Here is a 16,471-nt window from a genome sequence, read left to right as displayed (position 1 = left end):
ATATCACTAATAATATATATATATATATATATATATATATATATTGTTTATTATTATTTAGTAGAACTGCCGTTATATAACTGGCCGACTGTACATGATGCGAAAAAAATAATTAATGCGAAAGAAAAATTTACGTTATATTTTATTCACTCATATATGACATGCACATTTCGCAATACATGCTCATGTAACAAAGTTACATGTTTACCTATCGATATCCGTTTACTGTTTTACATAGAAGCATAATACGATTGCGTTATAGGCTGTATAATTATGTTCACGTATTTTTTTCCATGTACTATCTACGCGATATTTGCATATCTTTTTCATGGGGGCATAAATTACGTAAAAAATTATGTAAAAAAGAAAAATCAGATCCTCTCTAACACACTAGAAGAGTGCGTACCATTTAACTAAATCTTTGAAATCAGAGGGAAACGGAGAGGAGAGGGAGTAATAATCAATTATCGTCGACTTGAATGGAATGTTAGTCGATACTCGATAAAATAACTGGAAATATCGCGCGCGAAAAATTACTTAGAAAATCGGAATAGTCGATGACGCGAACGGAGATTCTTCATGCGGTCGATGCGAGGCACCGCGGCGAACCGCGTGCGGTTTCTTGCTGGTTTACCGGCTATTTTTCGCGGCGCAGCGCGCGGCACGGCCGAACGCACCGCAGATACGCGCGATATTTAATTTTCGTTCGTTCCTGGCCCGTATTAACCGGATGCCTCGGTACTCTCGAAGCGACGTGAATCCGATTTGCGCCGAGTATCACGACAAAGCGCATCCCCGGGGGCAGGCACGGACGAAGCGCGGCGCAGAACTCGTCCGGGATAATAACGATTTGAGTAGACGGGACATAATGCTAATTCGCAATTTGCAATTCTTTTTACGCGTCTGCCTTCGCCCCTGCTCCGCGCGCCGCCTCACCTCAGCCGACAGTCCGCGGACGGGACGGGACGGGACGGGACAAGAGGGGGAGGGACTTCCATTGGATTTCTTACTAACTATAACACCCGTACGACGCCTCTTGATTACAAATTGCTTATTATGCCGGTCGGGAGTCCGCGCTTGGTACCGATATTCGGTGGCCCTGCCCGTAATTTTCGATGCATAATTTATGGTCGATTTAATGAGCCGCGAAAAAGGAGTAAAGGGCCGCGGGGATTATTTTTAATTATCCGAAGGAGGCAGAGAGGAGATCCGGATGGGCTCTCTACTTGCTCTTCGTTCCTTCTCTTGTATTTCCTCTTCTTCTTGTTCTTTCTCCTCTTCTTCTTCTTCTTCTTCTCTCGCTTCTCTTTCCCTCCAGTCTCCCGATACGCCATCCTTCGTTACGTTCGATAATGCTTTATCGCCTGATGCTTCTAAAGTTATACTAATTACGCGTAATATAATCGAAGCTCGATGAGGTGCGAGCGAGAAACGTGATTTGAAAGATGAAACTGTTGATTATATGATCGGCAAAAATATATAAGTTCATCGTTCGATTATTCGTTTTTGTCCAGGGTATATCAACGCGCGAATTCATATAATATAGTGGCGTAATGTGTAACGGATAAATTATATATGATTTATGCGCACGTTATAATATATACCGCAAATGAAATGAATTAAACTCCAACATTTTCATCCATTATGTGCAAAGTTTTGGTACCGCATTATGTAAAGTTATCCCGATAGATATATAATCATTACTACGCGTTCTAGATTATTGCAATGTAACGTAATATTACGATCAATAGCCGTGTAATTCAAGAAGCTGAATATTTTGGACTAACATTTTTCCGCTTCTTTCTAATTATCAAAAATATATTCGAATATCGAACTTGAGAAGAAACATTCTCTTCGAAAAAATGCATGGTAAAGTGATAAAGTTATTTAATTGCTTCGCGAACAAAAGGGACAAATATGCATCCAGCTGTCTCTCCGCGTAAAAAGAAATCGGCGCGACCCCGACAATCCACAAATCGGTATGAAATCGGTATCGCGGCGCATCCTCGCGGTGCATCCTCGCGCCGCCGCGGTCGTCGTCGAAATGCCGTCGCACGGCCCGGGGCTCCGATCATTTTTTTTCCCCCATCGACGTTACTGCACTTCTATTTTCATTCCGCCTCACGTTCCGGCGCGGAGGCCCGCTCGTGGTGGACGAGAAAAAATGCAGCCCCCGAACACGATTGATAGGTACAAGCACACGCGCGCAACTATCACGGACGTGTGTTACTCCGCGTACAACGTTTCGCGCGCATCGCCCGGATCGCAGTATGCGAAAGGTGACAGAAAGAGAAGCACCCATCGGTGTCCTTTGTCCTTTGACGGGGAGACCCGTTGGAGCAGGAGGCGAGATAGCGATGGACCAGGAGATAGAGGGAGAGAGAAGGACGCGATGCGTAACGCGCGCGCGCGCGCGTTCAGCAACGCGGTCGCTCTACCGCCAGCATCGTTGCCAGTGGGACGTTGCTCCTGCAGACTACGTAGTGTCGGAGAGCTGTTTTAATGCCAAATGTGTTTGTCCCAATGCATCAACTACTTCTGTCCCGATCCCAAAGCCCTCGCACCACCGGCCCCGTGGCCTGGTACGCGGCCTGTCTCCTCTTCTCCCCGCGCTCCTCTCACCCTCTCGTCCGTGTATCGGCTCTATCTGTTCTCGCTTTTCTCTCGGACCGAAACGTTGCATCGCGCAAGAGAGCCGCATGTCCGGCCGCGGAGATGAGAGTAACCGGCATCAAGTCTGCACGTTCCCCATCCCTGTCCCTTTCCCGCCCCCACATTCCCCCCTTTCTCTTTCCCGCTGACTCTTCCTCCTCACCCTCCTCGCGGCACGACCGCGCCGGTCTGCGTGCTTTTTTAATGCTAAATGTAGCCTTTTGTTTGTGCGGGTATATGGGAGATTCGGGCGAGAGGTGGTCGCCCGGCCAGCGCTTTTTTCAAATGCTAAACGCGCGCTTCGTACCCACCCATCCCGTGTGCCCGTGCTACGTGGCATCTACAGGGTTGCCCGGAACAAGTCAGCGAACAAGACAGCTGCGTGGACTGGTGATCGGTGTCACCCGTCACCGTGGATGGTCGGCGCGATGGAGAACGCTTCGACGTTGTAGGGTGCCAGGGGGTCTTGTAGCGTTCCGACTCGAATCATTTCCGCATCGCATATCGTGGATTTATACGTATAAATATATACGTTCGTGGATTTATATATATTTAGAGATATATATATTTCAAATCGTAAATGACGTTACATTGCCAAGATATATTACTCGTATAATATTCATGAAATTGCAAGAAATAAGAAGGAAAAATACTAACAAATCGTACAAACATTATTTGACAAAAAAAAATTAATAATTACTATTATATAATTATTCTTTTTAAATAAGTCTCTTTAAATAAAATCTTCACTTATTTAAAGCAAAACTGCAATATATTTTAAAAATACAATGTCGATCAATCAATTTTAGAATACTTTATCTGTGATAGAATCCAAATGAGATAACTACAATTCCAGTTGATTAGATTAATATACCGGTCCTTGGCTAATTGATTTAAATACCGTACAATTTTATCTTTTAATATTATACATATTACATACGTTTCATTATGATAATATTATTGGTTTAGATTAGTTTTCTCAATGATTGTCACGTTTATGATTTCCATTTAATCTAGATCATTTCGACCTTGATAATTTTAACATGCAAGGTCTCTTTAGCGACCGTTTTCTGCGAAAACAAAGATACGAAATCCAAAAAAAAGCGAGAGAAAAGAGCAGTCGCTCTTTTTCCTGGGTCTGCACTTAACGTGCCAAAAAAAGCCGCGGCACTACAAGGGTTAATTTTTCCACGGGGCTTCCTCGCTGGTCGAGGCGTCGCATGACCGCGTCGAAATTTCCTTCAAACGAACCCGGCCCGACGAGCCGGTCGCTGTTGTATCGAGGAGCCACCGGGTACGTGAAAAGCTATAATGCCGCCGAAGCAGCGAGGAGCCGGATAGGTCGCACTGTGTGGGTCTGTTTTTCGCACACCGACCGGCCATTCTTTTGTGCCGCCCGTTATTGGTATTGGTCAGTGCCCGTTTCATCCGCGATGCGGCGCCAGTATGTGAGGGTGTAATATTTTTTACTCTTTCCGAACGCCCTCGTACCCCTTCGCCCGCCCCCGCCGATCGAGCGTCCCTTACCCCCAAGCAGGCACCCTCGCCGAACCGTCGCATTCGTATGCGTGGGTTCGATGGGTATTGATATATTATTCCCAATAGTTCGCGCGCCTTCTCTTTCCCTCTGATCGCCTTCCCTCTCCCCTCTCCCTCTTCCTACCCATCCCTCTACTTTCCCCCCCTCCTCTCTCCTCCTCGTCCCACCCTCGCACCGCTGCCGCTTTTTTTTTGGCTGGCGCTCCGCGTTTTTTTCAATTATAATTCTTTTTCGTATCCAATCAATCATTAGTATTTCCATTGTCCTTCGGTATTTTCATTTGGCGTCGCACTCGGAGCGAGATGAAACGACGCGGGGGGTAGTTGTTCCAGTAGCACCCCCTCGCCTCATTCCCAATCTCTCTCTTTCTCTCTCTGTCTCTCTTTCTCTTTTTCCTCTCGCTCTTTCTCTCTCGGTCCGTTCCCCGCACGATGCTGCCCCCATCCGCCACGTCAGAGTCTCCCATCGGCGCCCCCTTGTTCCCCGATGTGTGTACGCCGTTGGTATAACGATGGCGTCGCCAGCGACGATTCGTTAATGCGATTGAATATTAATTCTCACTTTGTCGACGCCTCTCCTCCACTTTTCCGGGATTTTTTTCCCTCGCGGGATAGTCGGCCGCGTCTGCCAGACGAACACCGCGGGTGACGTACATCCGTCAGCGCTGACACATCTCATTGACGGCTGAAATAATAGATGGCTTGCCTTCCGCCGTATCAGCGCGCGTTAACGATGTATATAATCCTTTTCCTCCATGCCTATGTCATCGTTCTCCCGAGAATACTCGCCTCACACCCGCGTTAAGAATTGAAGCGCACAAATGTTTGCATCGATTTTCGAAGGAAACACTTTTATCCTTTCGTTACGGTCGCATTGTATATAATTTCTTTTATTCGCATTATTCGCGCTTGTTCCGATAAATATACTTCTTGCGCAACAACTACGAAAAATCGTGGCATAACAATTTATACAGTAATGTTTAATAATGTTTTGATTTACGTAAACAAATCTAAACTTTTGATGAAATGAACATTTCAGATACATTTTTGTTTTCAAATGCATAAATCCTATTTACATATCGGGTCCTCATTTATTGACGTAATATTGTGTCCGGTGAGCGTATATTATTGCAAAATGTATCGTAAAATATATACAATGGAAATTCACATGTGCAACAAGTATCAGAGAGCGGTGCGCGAGGGACGCCGATTTTCCATCTTCGGCTCCTCCAGGTGGTTCGCGATCAACCACGAGCTAAGGGCGCGCTCGCACAGGCGAGTATAATGACTCGAAAAGTGTAACGGACTGTTTCAAACGCGGTCTCGCGTTATCAGCGGCCGCTTTAGCACCTGAAAATTGCCTCGCGCTTTTTTCACGCGCGACGCACTTAATAAAACATGCTCGCGCTTCTCCTGCCTCTCCGAACCTCTCGCACCTGTCCTTCTTCCGCACACGCCGTCCCCTCTCTCATTCATAGCATCCACGCCGGCTCGCACACAGACGCACACATATACATACGCGCGCCCACGTATGCACGCGTTACGTTCCCACTCTGTTTTCCTTTCCCTTCCTCCTTCTTCCTCTTGGTCATGCTTCAACACCTTTCCCCCATCCTCGTTCCTCTTTCGAGTTTTGTGGTAAACGAGTCTCTTTATCCTCCTTTCTTTCTCTGTGTCTGCCCTATGGATTTTTTTCTCTCTCTTTTGCCGGGCGATCTCCCGATCTCTCTGTCCTGCCCTCCTGAAGGTTGTTACTTCCACTGCGTCCCTTCTCTATCGGATATATACGGCTTCTCGCTAGGGACAGTATCTCCTACTCGCTCGCTCAGTATACCACGCTGGCGGAACTCCCGACCGCTTCAGAGACAGCCAAATAAATGTCTCTCCGACTACTTGCACCGACACTTCTCCGCTACGCTCAGCTAATTCGGCATCGTGTACCGTGCAAAACTTCGTAACCGTGGCTTGTGCAAAGAATGTTTGGAAATTGGCCAATTAGATGCGCGATTTAATTTTGCCCTCTATTTTTCTTCCTGGCACAATAATTATACGGTTAATAAATTAAGTACGTAAGCTAAAACGCGATAAAAAAAATTTGATTTCAATATTAAAATTTCAAAATTAAAATATTATAAAATTAAACTTTATCAATTCTTTTTATTTAAAAAATTCGAGAGAAATCTTCCCAAGATGAAATATATTTGTAGGATCAATTTTCATATCAATTTTTGCTCGTGATACATCTAACATAAATAAATTTATTTCGATATTAAACGTGATTATTATATATAGAGAAAGAATATAATATATCTTTTGCATATAATTGCGATGAATAAATGCATGAAAAACAGGCGGAAGATATTCTATGGATTTGAAAATGAATAAATCCTTATCGTGACACGTCGCAGGCCGACAATGGCCGATAAGCTCCGAATGAACTCGTTAATGCCGACATTCCTATTACGCTCACCAACTTTATTGGGTAAAAACGCTCTCCCTTCCGCTGTCATCGCACTCTTGTGCATGCGACAGTCGCGCACCGCGGCCGGATATATACACACGTGTATATAAACGCGAAAAGAAGGGAATACCGCGACGTTGGCCAGGCGCGCCGTGGCGCGGTACTCTCTCCCGTTGGGCATGGATAAACGAGCGGAAAAATGGCGGGGTTTGGAAATGAGATTTGCTGGTAAACCGACAATTTATCGTAGGTATCTGCGAAAGCATCTCTTGACGTTCCTCTGACCAGAGTTATAATTAATACGCTCTCGTCACAGTGCGCCCGACCAATATTCCGTCGCGCCCACACACGTACACAGACGGGGCCGCACCACCCGGACGCCCCGTGTACGCGCACACCGACTACGGCCGCGCGAACCTGTGTGGTCGCGCTCGCGCGCCGACGTGTAACCGGTTGTTGATTAAGTTTGAATGACTGATGCCGCAAAAACACATTAAAACTTGAATGAGTACAGATGAAAATTTAGTCGCTAGGAATCAAGAGACCGCAGAGGCAAATGGCCTGGCGGCCGCACATACGCGCGGACGGAACCTACTCTTTCTCCTCCTCCTCCTCCTCCTCTTCCTCCTCCCGCCTCCCTTCGCGCGCCGGCACCTGACGCCGTGCCTCTCTCTTTCGCGATCGGATGCCCATCGAAATACAACTACGCGAAAAACACTCGGCGATTGCTATATCCGCCGCCCGGAGGCACTCGCGTCTGGTTGCATACCGCAACGGAAACAGCCCGGTTGGCTTTCGACGATCGTTTTTTCGCCCGATCGATGAGTCGGCCGACAAGATCGCGGCTGGCTGGTCTGGGAACGAACGATTCGAACTTGATTCTAGTAATGGGGAAAATAGAACTGTGATCGCGCGACTAGGTCTCTCATTGCTATCGCGGATTCGCGGTTGCTCTCTGTGATTTAACTCGTTTCTTAACACTACATGTCGTACATTCGTGCCATCTGCTCTCTCTCTGTAGCTACGATAAATTATAGCATCCTCTCTAATTTCGCAATATTCTTGCAGCACGTGCATATATCAAGTGGAATATTAAATCTTACTTTGAATATTAAGTCTCTTATACGTGAAGAACGAGACTGTCGATTTCCCCTGACAAAAATTAGCATACGCTTCTTTGCTATTTTATTTTAATTAGACTTTAATTTAACTGCCATTCGACCAAATGCGATCTTCGTTGAAGCAAGACTATTCATTATCCATCATTGAACACGCGCGATCATTCTTTTATTCTCGCGACATTCAAATTGAGGAAAACGCGAAGATGGAATCGAGCAATCTATGGTCAGCAAAGAAGATTCACGGATCGCTATAAAACAATTGAAGGAAAAAGATTATCTCGATCGTGTCGTCTCGTAAATATCTCAAGATCAATGGAAAATCGCGAATCCACTTTAGCGAGTCCTCGCGAACGGAATGCGAATGGTGATTCATCAAACGGCAGCGCGATTGCAACGTAGGGCAATAGCGGCGGCAACGATTGTCGGAAAAAGATCCGCAAGAGAGAGAGATGATCGTTTCCTTAATAAAAATCGTCAACCAGATCGTAGCTCACATACTGATACCGGAGACTGCACCACTCCCCATCGGGCCAATCAGAGGTTCCCATCGCCTTAATGTATTCAAATGTAAGCGGTAGCAGTGTTTATGTCTTGACATTGCAAATTGTAACGGCTGCGCCATAACTTATAGTAATTGCTGTACACCGCAGTAATTATTTATACTTGTGATATAGCGTATATAGGAGTTACTCATACACAGCCGGGCTTTACGTATACCGGCGTCGAGGCCCATTGTGCACATGAATATCAAAAAGGAGTGAATAGAACGTGATATTAAACCCGAATTTGAGCGGACGAATCGGCGACTTCGATGCCTCGCGCCAGTAGAACGGCACCGTCAAGGATCGAAGAAAGAAACCGCGAGCGCAATGTATCTACGCTTAATTTTGACTTAATTTTCCCTGACAACATAATAATTTTCGACGAAAATAGTATCGTGTGCGTTTTTCCATTGATGCCGAAAGAAGACGAAATATTTATGGGTTTTTTACTTGTGATTTTAAATACCATTTTTTACGATAATATATAAAATCGATCTCAAAAGAATGCGCATATTAATACAATAGTATATATTTTAATAATTAAAATCTTTTTCATATAAGACTTTATTTGATTGTATTTTGATACAGTTCTATTTCATTTTAAAAAGTAATTTTTGTTTCAAATTACGGCAGATATATTTTTGTGATGTAAATAATATTCATGTCATAATTTTATGCAAATATTTTTCGACAATTGCATTCGTGAATAAAAAAATTGTAATCTCAAACATACAATGTCACTGTCAGTGCCATCTCACTGTCAGTGCTAGAACTTGTATAGGATTTCAATATGTTAAAACTAGCTATAAATAATGCTACATTACAACGACAACTATATATTTATGATTATTTAAGTCGGCCAGATAAAACAAATGTTAAATTCACAATAATTTGTTAAATATTCTGCAAAAATTTTTTGCATATTTTTGTTACGCGTACGTTGTTATTATGTAATTGAGACTAGAGTATTTAATCACCTGCATGCACATCAGAAACTAATATTTTTAATTAAAAACGCAAGCATGCGTTCCGAGAATAAGACTAAGAGAACTTAACAAAGTTCTGCGATTTCTGTCGATAAATCAGTTTAAGCATTCAGTCGATGAAAACGCGGGTGGTTTTGCGGTGTAACAGGTGGTTGAAATTCTCATTCTCCACAGCTTTTTGCTCCTTTATCGGCAAAAAAGGAAAGAATAAGTTCCAGTTTATGAATCGGAACGCGTTTAACGCTCCTTAAAAGGGTAAAGCGCCTCCGATGGCTCTCTCAGCGAGGAAAATTTCCGTGCTTTTACGAGGTAGTGGAATATATTGGTAGAATATATGTGAGAGTCAGCTTTTTTGTGAGATAGAATTGTAACACTCGCGAGATTGGGTTGCATTTTGCAAATTTATTTTTTATTTTATCAATGAATATACATATAAAATCAATCAAAAATAAGTAACAAACACCGTGTCTTTCGCAAAGATTGTATATTTCAATGTTATATTTTCTATCACAAACTCGTAATATACATATTTTAACACGTTGAATGCCATGACGGTCATCGATGTTCCCACTATGCTGACACGTCGCATTAATATACGAATAAAATGCAATAATATACGAATAAAACTAACGATGTTTAGAAAGTTATACATCATGGATTGATAATTGATTCGATGACAAATGTGTTTGTTCAAAGTTACAGTAACTCCAAATTTTATACACGTAATGTTTAGTTTATTTTTTTACAGATTTAATCAAAATCCGCGTGGCAGTGAACGTGTTAATTGACAATACTGACCACTGTTGAATTGTAGATCATTAAAAAATAATCACTTATATAACATCTTGTTTAATTTTTATGGTAAAAATATAATTTATAATCAAAATACAGAGTTTAATTAATTAAATAAAAATAGATATATATATTTACAGAGCTCTATTCACATATTACGCGTTGTGACCAACTTAATAAGAAGTCTTGTTTAACCTATTTAAAGCTTATGAGTCTTTATGAAATGGCGAGGATACAACGTACCAATGCATCAAAGAATGCATTAATAATCTTGTTGCAAAAAATCTGTAATTAGTTTCACGCTTTGGCACAAAACCGTTATTGTTATCGGTAATGACCTTATTAATCCTTGAACTAATTCTTAATATAATTAAATTACTAATCTGTAACGCAATATTTGTCAAATATAGGTCTAATAATAAATATGTAATACAGTATCACGAAAAAATCCTGCCACTAATTATTCGTGATTTATGTAAATTGTTAGCAAATGACAAAAGGTGTAAAATGATACAATCCATGATATGCTATCGCTACTATCAATTATGTTTCAAAACTTGAAAAAAATAAAAGTTAAGATAAAAAATTTACCTAATTTGATTCTTTGTACTAGGATGTTTTTAAATTTCATTCTGGTTTAATTTAAAAATACTTCTATTCTTTCATTTTCGGCAATAATAATCACCAAGGTCTCCACATATCGCCATTAGCATTGAACGGATCTGCTGGATTCATTACGAATTTATCGGAATTTGAATTAGAATTTCGTGGAGCCTGGCAATTCTGATTTCGCGGCAAGTCTCCGGTCGAAATCGCAGCGGTCTGCTCATTTGTGCTCTTATGTGCGTCGGCATTATTCATCGAGGAGATCGAACTAGTGGGTTCCTGATATCTCGGTCTCTTATCCGAGATCGCTAAAAGCCCGTCGGAATGACGTCTCTTGAGACTATCTTTCTTGAACAGCGAGCTATTCGAAGCGCGATTGTAAGTTTTATCTGTAATTACAGAAAGAGGTTGTCGCAAACTCTGTGCTACGAAGCTGTTTACATTATGATTGACGCTCTCCAAATCTTCCGTTACATCTTTTTTCGTTGCGATCTTATCGTCCACGACTTTAGGTTCCAGGAATGTTGTCGTCGGTGATTTTCGGTCGCTAGTTGAGCTAATTTGCGGTTTTTGGGTCTCCGGGGAGGACGAGAAGCTCTTTGAAGAGGACGCAGGACTCTGCTCCGGTAACTTGAATCGACGTTGCGGCTGATGATTAGGCGATGACGCCTGTGGGTGTTCCGAATGATGACTCTCGTCGCCGTAGCTGGAAGTAGAGGTCGACGGGCTCAGCAATGGACTGTGCGATCTGTGAACCGCGGTGAAAGCCGAGGATTGACCGGTTTTCGTAGATGAATCCGCAACTGATGGGAAGAAAGAGAAATTGGCAGAGATGCCGGCGGATTGCGGCACTAAGAATGCTAATTCGCCGTTCGGCAGTCGACTCGGGATCAATTGCACTCCGTTCGGTATCTGTATTCTTGCGCTACCATTGTTATTCTCATCCCCATTCTGGAAATCGCTCTGAAAGCCGACCTTTACCTCTGGGTAGAGGCGCTCTGGCATGTAGGGTACGTAGTGACTGTAGAATGGAGCCATTTGCTGGAGATGGCCCACGCAGTTGTTCAAGTGCGATACCAATCGTTGCTTTACGGCAGGATCGACGTTCTCGAGACGGCTGACGTATCGCGATACTTCGGTGGCACATTCAGAAAATCCGGAACGGAATTTCGTTAACACCACCGGATCGTTGGAGATGGCTGTGCTCAAATGCTGCCGTTGCATCGTTTGTATATGCTTTACCGTCATTTCGAGGATATCGGCCTTCTCGAGCTTCGAATGCCTAGTTGGCTGTAACAAGAAAAAAAAATAAAAATATCAGTATAAATAATTGATAATGTAAAAGAAAATTGCATTACTATTTTATTGACGAAGCACGGATAGTTGGAACGAAATAATAGTTTCCCATTCGAAAAGTTGGAAAGCATAACATACATCGGTACAGAGAGGAGCTCTGCGTTATCTACGGAAGTGAATGGAAATACTGGTAAAAGGTAATATGGTAAGAGAAAGCCAGAATGGAATTTCTTCTTATTCGGACCATAGTAACTATCATCACCCGCGGGACTCGACTACTTGTCAGACAAGGGTTATTGATCCTCTATTGAAGAAATCTACGATGACGCGACACGCCTACGTAATTGACTTGATATGAATTGCTATCGTAATAACAGACTAGCAAGTATGGTAGCTAATGCGGCCTATTTTATAGTCAGCCTAAAGGCGAACAGCTCGCACATTCACCTAGATTTGTCATTAAACCGCATGCAATAAATCATTAGCTTGTTTCATTCAAGTCACATGTAAATTGCTTAGGGATATTTACTTCTCGCAATCTATTACTGATCCATCAAAAAATTTTGCATAAAATAATTTAATATTTTTTAATGTTGCTCTTAAATAATTTGCAGATTGTATGAGTATTTAATCTAATCGTGAGAAACGATTCGAAAACACATCACAAAGCGGGCTTTCGGATATACCGATGGACGTGACCTTTCCCAAATCGAACTTATACTGTCGAAATTCCCAGCCCTTTAGCCACACCAATAACTCGAGTATAGTAGTTGTCCTTTTTCAAGGGTCCATTGTATCCTATTCTTCAAACCTTATCCTCGGATCATCCTGATGTTCCCATTTTTATGGTAAATTTGCGATCATTGAAGAATAAGAGCGTGGGAGTCAGCACAAAATCATTTATATATTATAGATCGTAAAAAACTTTTATAACTTTATAAAGTAGCAATTTAATTTTAGGAATGTAATAAAACGAAACATATGCGATCTCAGTTATACAAATCGATGATAAATTATTTGCAAAGTAACATGAAGATAATATTATACTATATGACATGAGAAAAATATCGGAGATATCGATTTTTCCATGAGTAAATTTGACACCCGAGCTCAAAAGCGGAGGAGTGGCACCTGTTAAAGGACTAAGAAAAAAAATCAGAGGCGTTGCGTATCTCCCCTTTTTTTCGCCGATCCGCACCGTCGTCGCGGATCTGAGCTGGATCCTTAAAGATGATACGATCAACAAAGAGAGAGGCAGCAACCTGAGATGAGATTTTTTTTCTTCGTAATAATTATTTCGAGGTTCCCACGAACGTGCGGGGGGCGTATTTCGTACGGACAAACGGGACGGACACATCGGAGCGAGCAGGTAGCGGAAGTCATCTGGACGAGAGTAAAGAGAGAGAATGGTGAGAGTCTTGGCTTGTTATATACCGGTTTGAGAAATCAATCTCACTATATTATTTTACGTAGCGCAGAATCCTCGATCCGTAAAAGAAGCGTAACAAATCTTTATTTAATCGATATCCAATTTATGCAATTTTCTTTATGATTTTTGCTTCATTTAAAATTTTTATATATATCAATAATTTTTATACATATCAATAATTTTCATATTTGAAAATATCAGACTTTACTTTCGAAATATAAAATCGCTATTGGCTCATATTCAACAATGTTGAAAAATGACAAATGGGATTCTGGAAGTCATAACTCAATAAATTAATTTTAAGTGGGCGCGGTAATTGGAAGTTCTTTTAAATGTTTCTTCGCCGCTTCTTTTAACCGGTTCGAGTGCCATTGTAAAATCTGTAGAGCAGATTATATACGCTGGTATAGGGATCCAGTCCCATCCGTTCCCACGCGGAGGAGGCATCTCTAAAATACTAAAACAAAACCTATCCCTCCTGCCTCCCTTCCCTCCTACACACATATATATCTCGTTACGTCCAATGCTCCAGTCTAAAACAGATCCTGTCGCAGAGGATGCCGAGGGAAAAAAAGGGGTCCATAGTGGACAACCTGATCAAATACATCCAATATGTATACATCCGTTATGACAACTTCCGTTATCGCACACATAATAATCAGTTAGTTCTGCATACGTATCACTGAGCTCCATATATTTCCATAAGAAAAATTACATTTTTAAAATAATGCATAATTTAATTTGGATTTTGACATGGTTTCAAGCATTTTAATTTTATCGTATGATATTTGATAATAAAGAAACTAATTTTTTTCTAGCTCGAATAAGAAATTTTGCAATTAATTTGACCATGTGACCAGATAAATTGGGGAAGATAATCAAGATAATTAAAAAATAATGAAATACACATTCTAAATGTTGTGAGAAAACGTTTCTGAGCGTCCTTCAAGCGCAATCAAAGTAGCACATTTTTCGTGTTATCTCTCGTAAAGCGGATCACGTCTCTAGATAAACAATGTAGAAGTCACGTTTTTTTACGACATGTTTTAATACGGCGCTAGTAATGTGATTCTCACACGAGCAAATAAAAATCATTCGTACACTGACTGGTATGCAATCGTGTGCTATCATTTGAGCATTCTGCTGATGTAGTTGTTTATCGCGGATCTTACTGGTCGGTTGAATGATTTAAATACGCTTAAAAGATTAAAAATTACAAGAATGTTAATATCTAGTGCTGCGAGAGGAATAATTCTAGTTAATTAGCTCTTTCCTTCGATTATATTTTGCTTTCTACGTCATAAGCTGCCAATAAATAAAAGCTTTTAATCTTATTACGTAAGATTATCAAAATTATGTAACTTACGTCTTTTTCGTTAACGAGTATAAAATTCTTCAGTTCATCGAGATATTGATTAATTCGAGCGCGCCGTCGTTTTTCCATAATTGGTTTGTTGCTCTGAAATAATTTAATTAAATTTTTTCAAAATATTAATTGATGATTGCTCTAATTATTGTACTATAATAATTTCAAAAATAAAACGTATCGATATATCAATTTTAATTCTCTTCTCTCGACATGACTAATTTTTTATGCATCAATTGAACTATCAATATCATCTGATCATAAAACATTAATTACCCTTCTTAATTCCGCTTTCGACATTGCCGATTGCATTTGGAGCTCGAATTCTTCCTCGCTGTTCAACATTTTGTAGTTACAGTAATCCACTAGTTAAGCAAGCCTTCTGACTATCATGACTTTCGCTCGGCCGCAAACACACTTTATCCGTGGTTAATTGCTAATCTTGATAATTATCTTGATTGATTAAATTGGAATGCACACAAGCATCAAAATTGAACGATCACACTGAAAAACACTGAAATTTAGGCTCGATAACGTGCCCAACCACCCTATTCGAACATTTAAATACGAAAATTTTACACCAAGTTGGGGAAGTCCATCGTTACTGATGGACGTCCCGCTTGGGGTGTTGAGGGTAACTGTTTGACATTTTCGATTTCGAAGACCGCATGCCGATGTACTCATGGAGTGGGGAAAAATACGCCCCGGAGTGGGGTCTTGGGTACCCTAAAGGTGGGGAGGTCCTCGGCCCTCCTGAGACCTGTTGATGTGTGGGAATTCACGCCGTCTGCAGGATATACCTCGTGCAACGTAGTCATTTAAATTTAGGCTGCATCCTGTCAAGATAATATCGAAAGCAATTTGGGCTATCTGTAATATGAAACAAGCGATGCGTTTAAATTATTTTTCATTGATATTATAATTAATGTAATTGTTATCTTTCATAAATGGATAACAATTTGTTCCTCGTATATCATATAATTTAAATAATTATACTACTTATGTTACTAATACAGTTCTCTTTCTTAAAATAAAAAAAAATGATATATGCGTTACAATTCTTACTTTCATTACATTTTTCAAACAGATGCAAAGACATATATATTATAGATATTTTTATATCTTAATTATAGCTTAATTATATATAAAAGTATAATGCTAAATGAAATATTAGAAGTGATTCAATCAATTGTCGTTGCTGGGTACGGACGCCACGACCTCGATGAGGAGGAATCGAGCATAACATGTATCGACTATAGGAGCGGTAAAGCACAAAGGCATGCAATAGAGTATCATCTGACAGAGAAGGGCAAACATTGCATGCCGACGTGTGTATGTGCGTGCGTATGCGCGCGTCATAAGTGTGGCTGGCGCGCGCAACGCGATCTGATGCACGGGTGCATACGAGAGCGCTGGATCCTTCACGTGGGAATTGTTTTAAAATACCCTGTTATTTACCTGTACAAAGTTGCTACTGTTAACGTAGTGACATGTTCTGACTATTGACATTAGTTGCTATTTGTAAAATGTAAAAGCATAAAATGAGAGAAAGACATATGCAATAGTACATACGCATATATCTATATTTTTGCACATTTTATACGACAAAAAGTTTTATGTAATTTATATCTTATTAAAATTAAAAATAATAAAATTATTTTTCAACTATTTAATAATTTTA

The 16,471-nt window shown here is 41.0% G+C and overlaps 1 protein-coding gene and 1 long non-coding RNA gene across 3 annotated transcripts in view; one reads left to right on the top strand and one right to left on the bottom strand.

The window, feature by feature from the left end:
* LOC145970901 (uncharacterized) overlaps positions 1-8,148 on the top strand; it is a 77,295-nt gene extending 69,147 nt beyond the window's left edge. Inside the window, exon 3 of the long non-coding RNA XR_014438667.1 lies at positions 7,721-8,148. This is a non-coding gene — a long non-coding RNA (uncharacterized LOC145970901). The remainder of the gene's footprint in view (positions 1-7,720) is intronic.
* A 1,540-nt stretch (positions 8,149-9,688) lies between these two features.
* Positions 9,689-15,418, bottom strand: Dpn (bHLH protein deadpan). 2 transcript variants are annotated; one of them, XM_083097422.1, is made up of 3 exons: positions 15,067-15,418; positions 14,791-14,883; positions 9,689-11,989 (listed from the first exon to the last, which is right to left on the bottom strand). In XM_083097422.1, exons 1-3 carry the CDS (start codon positions 15,133-15,135, stop codon positions 10,775-10,777), a joined length of 1,377 nt encoding a protein of 458 aa, XP_082953548.1. In that variant the 5' UTR covers positions 15,136-15,418; the 3' UTR covers positions 9,689-10,774. The 2 variants fall into 2 exon arrangements, with proteins under 2 accessions (XP_082953548.1, XP_082953549.1); XM_083097423.1 differs by lacking the exon at positions 14,791-14,883.
* Between the last annotated feature and the right edge of the window lie 1,053 nt (positions 15,419-16,471).

This window comes from Camponotus vicinus, unplaced genomic scaffold, assembly GCF_025532165.1.
Source record: "Camponotus vicinus isolate PSW18456_S1 unplaced genomic scaffold, iyCamVici1.0 SCAF_4, whole genome shotgun sequence".
Taxonomy (NCBI): Eukaryota; Metazoa; Arthropoda; class Insecta; order Hymenoptera; family Formicidae; genus Camponotus; species Camponotus vicinus.
Note: the sequence above shows the minus strand (reverse complement) of the source record. Positions and strands in the feature narration are given on the sequence as shown.

Bases quoted from the DNA above. Each gene is read 5' to 3' on its own strand.
- Dpn (XM_083097422.1), bottom strand. From the start codon at position 15,135: ATGTTGAACAGCGAGGAAGAATTCGAGCTCCAAATGCAATCGGCAATG. The intron at 14,884-15,066 runs GTAATTAATGTT...AAATTATTTCAG, and splicing joins CGAAAGCGGAATTAAGAAGG to AGCAACAAACCAATTATGGA. The intron at 11,990-14,790 runs GTAAGTTACATA...TTCTTGTTACAG, and splicing joins TACTCGTTAACGAAAAAGAC to CCAACTAGGCATTCGAAGCT.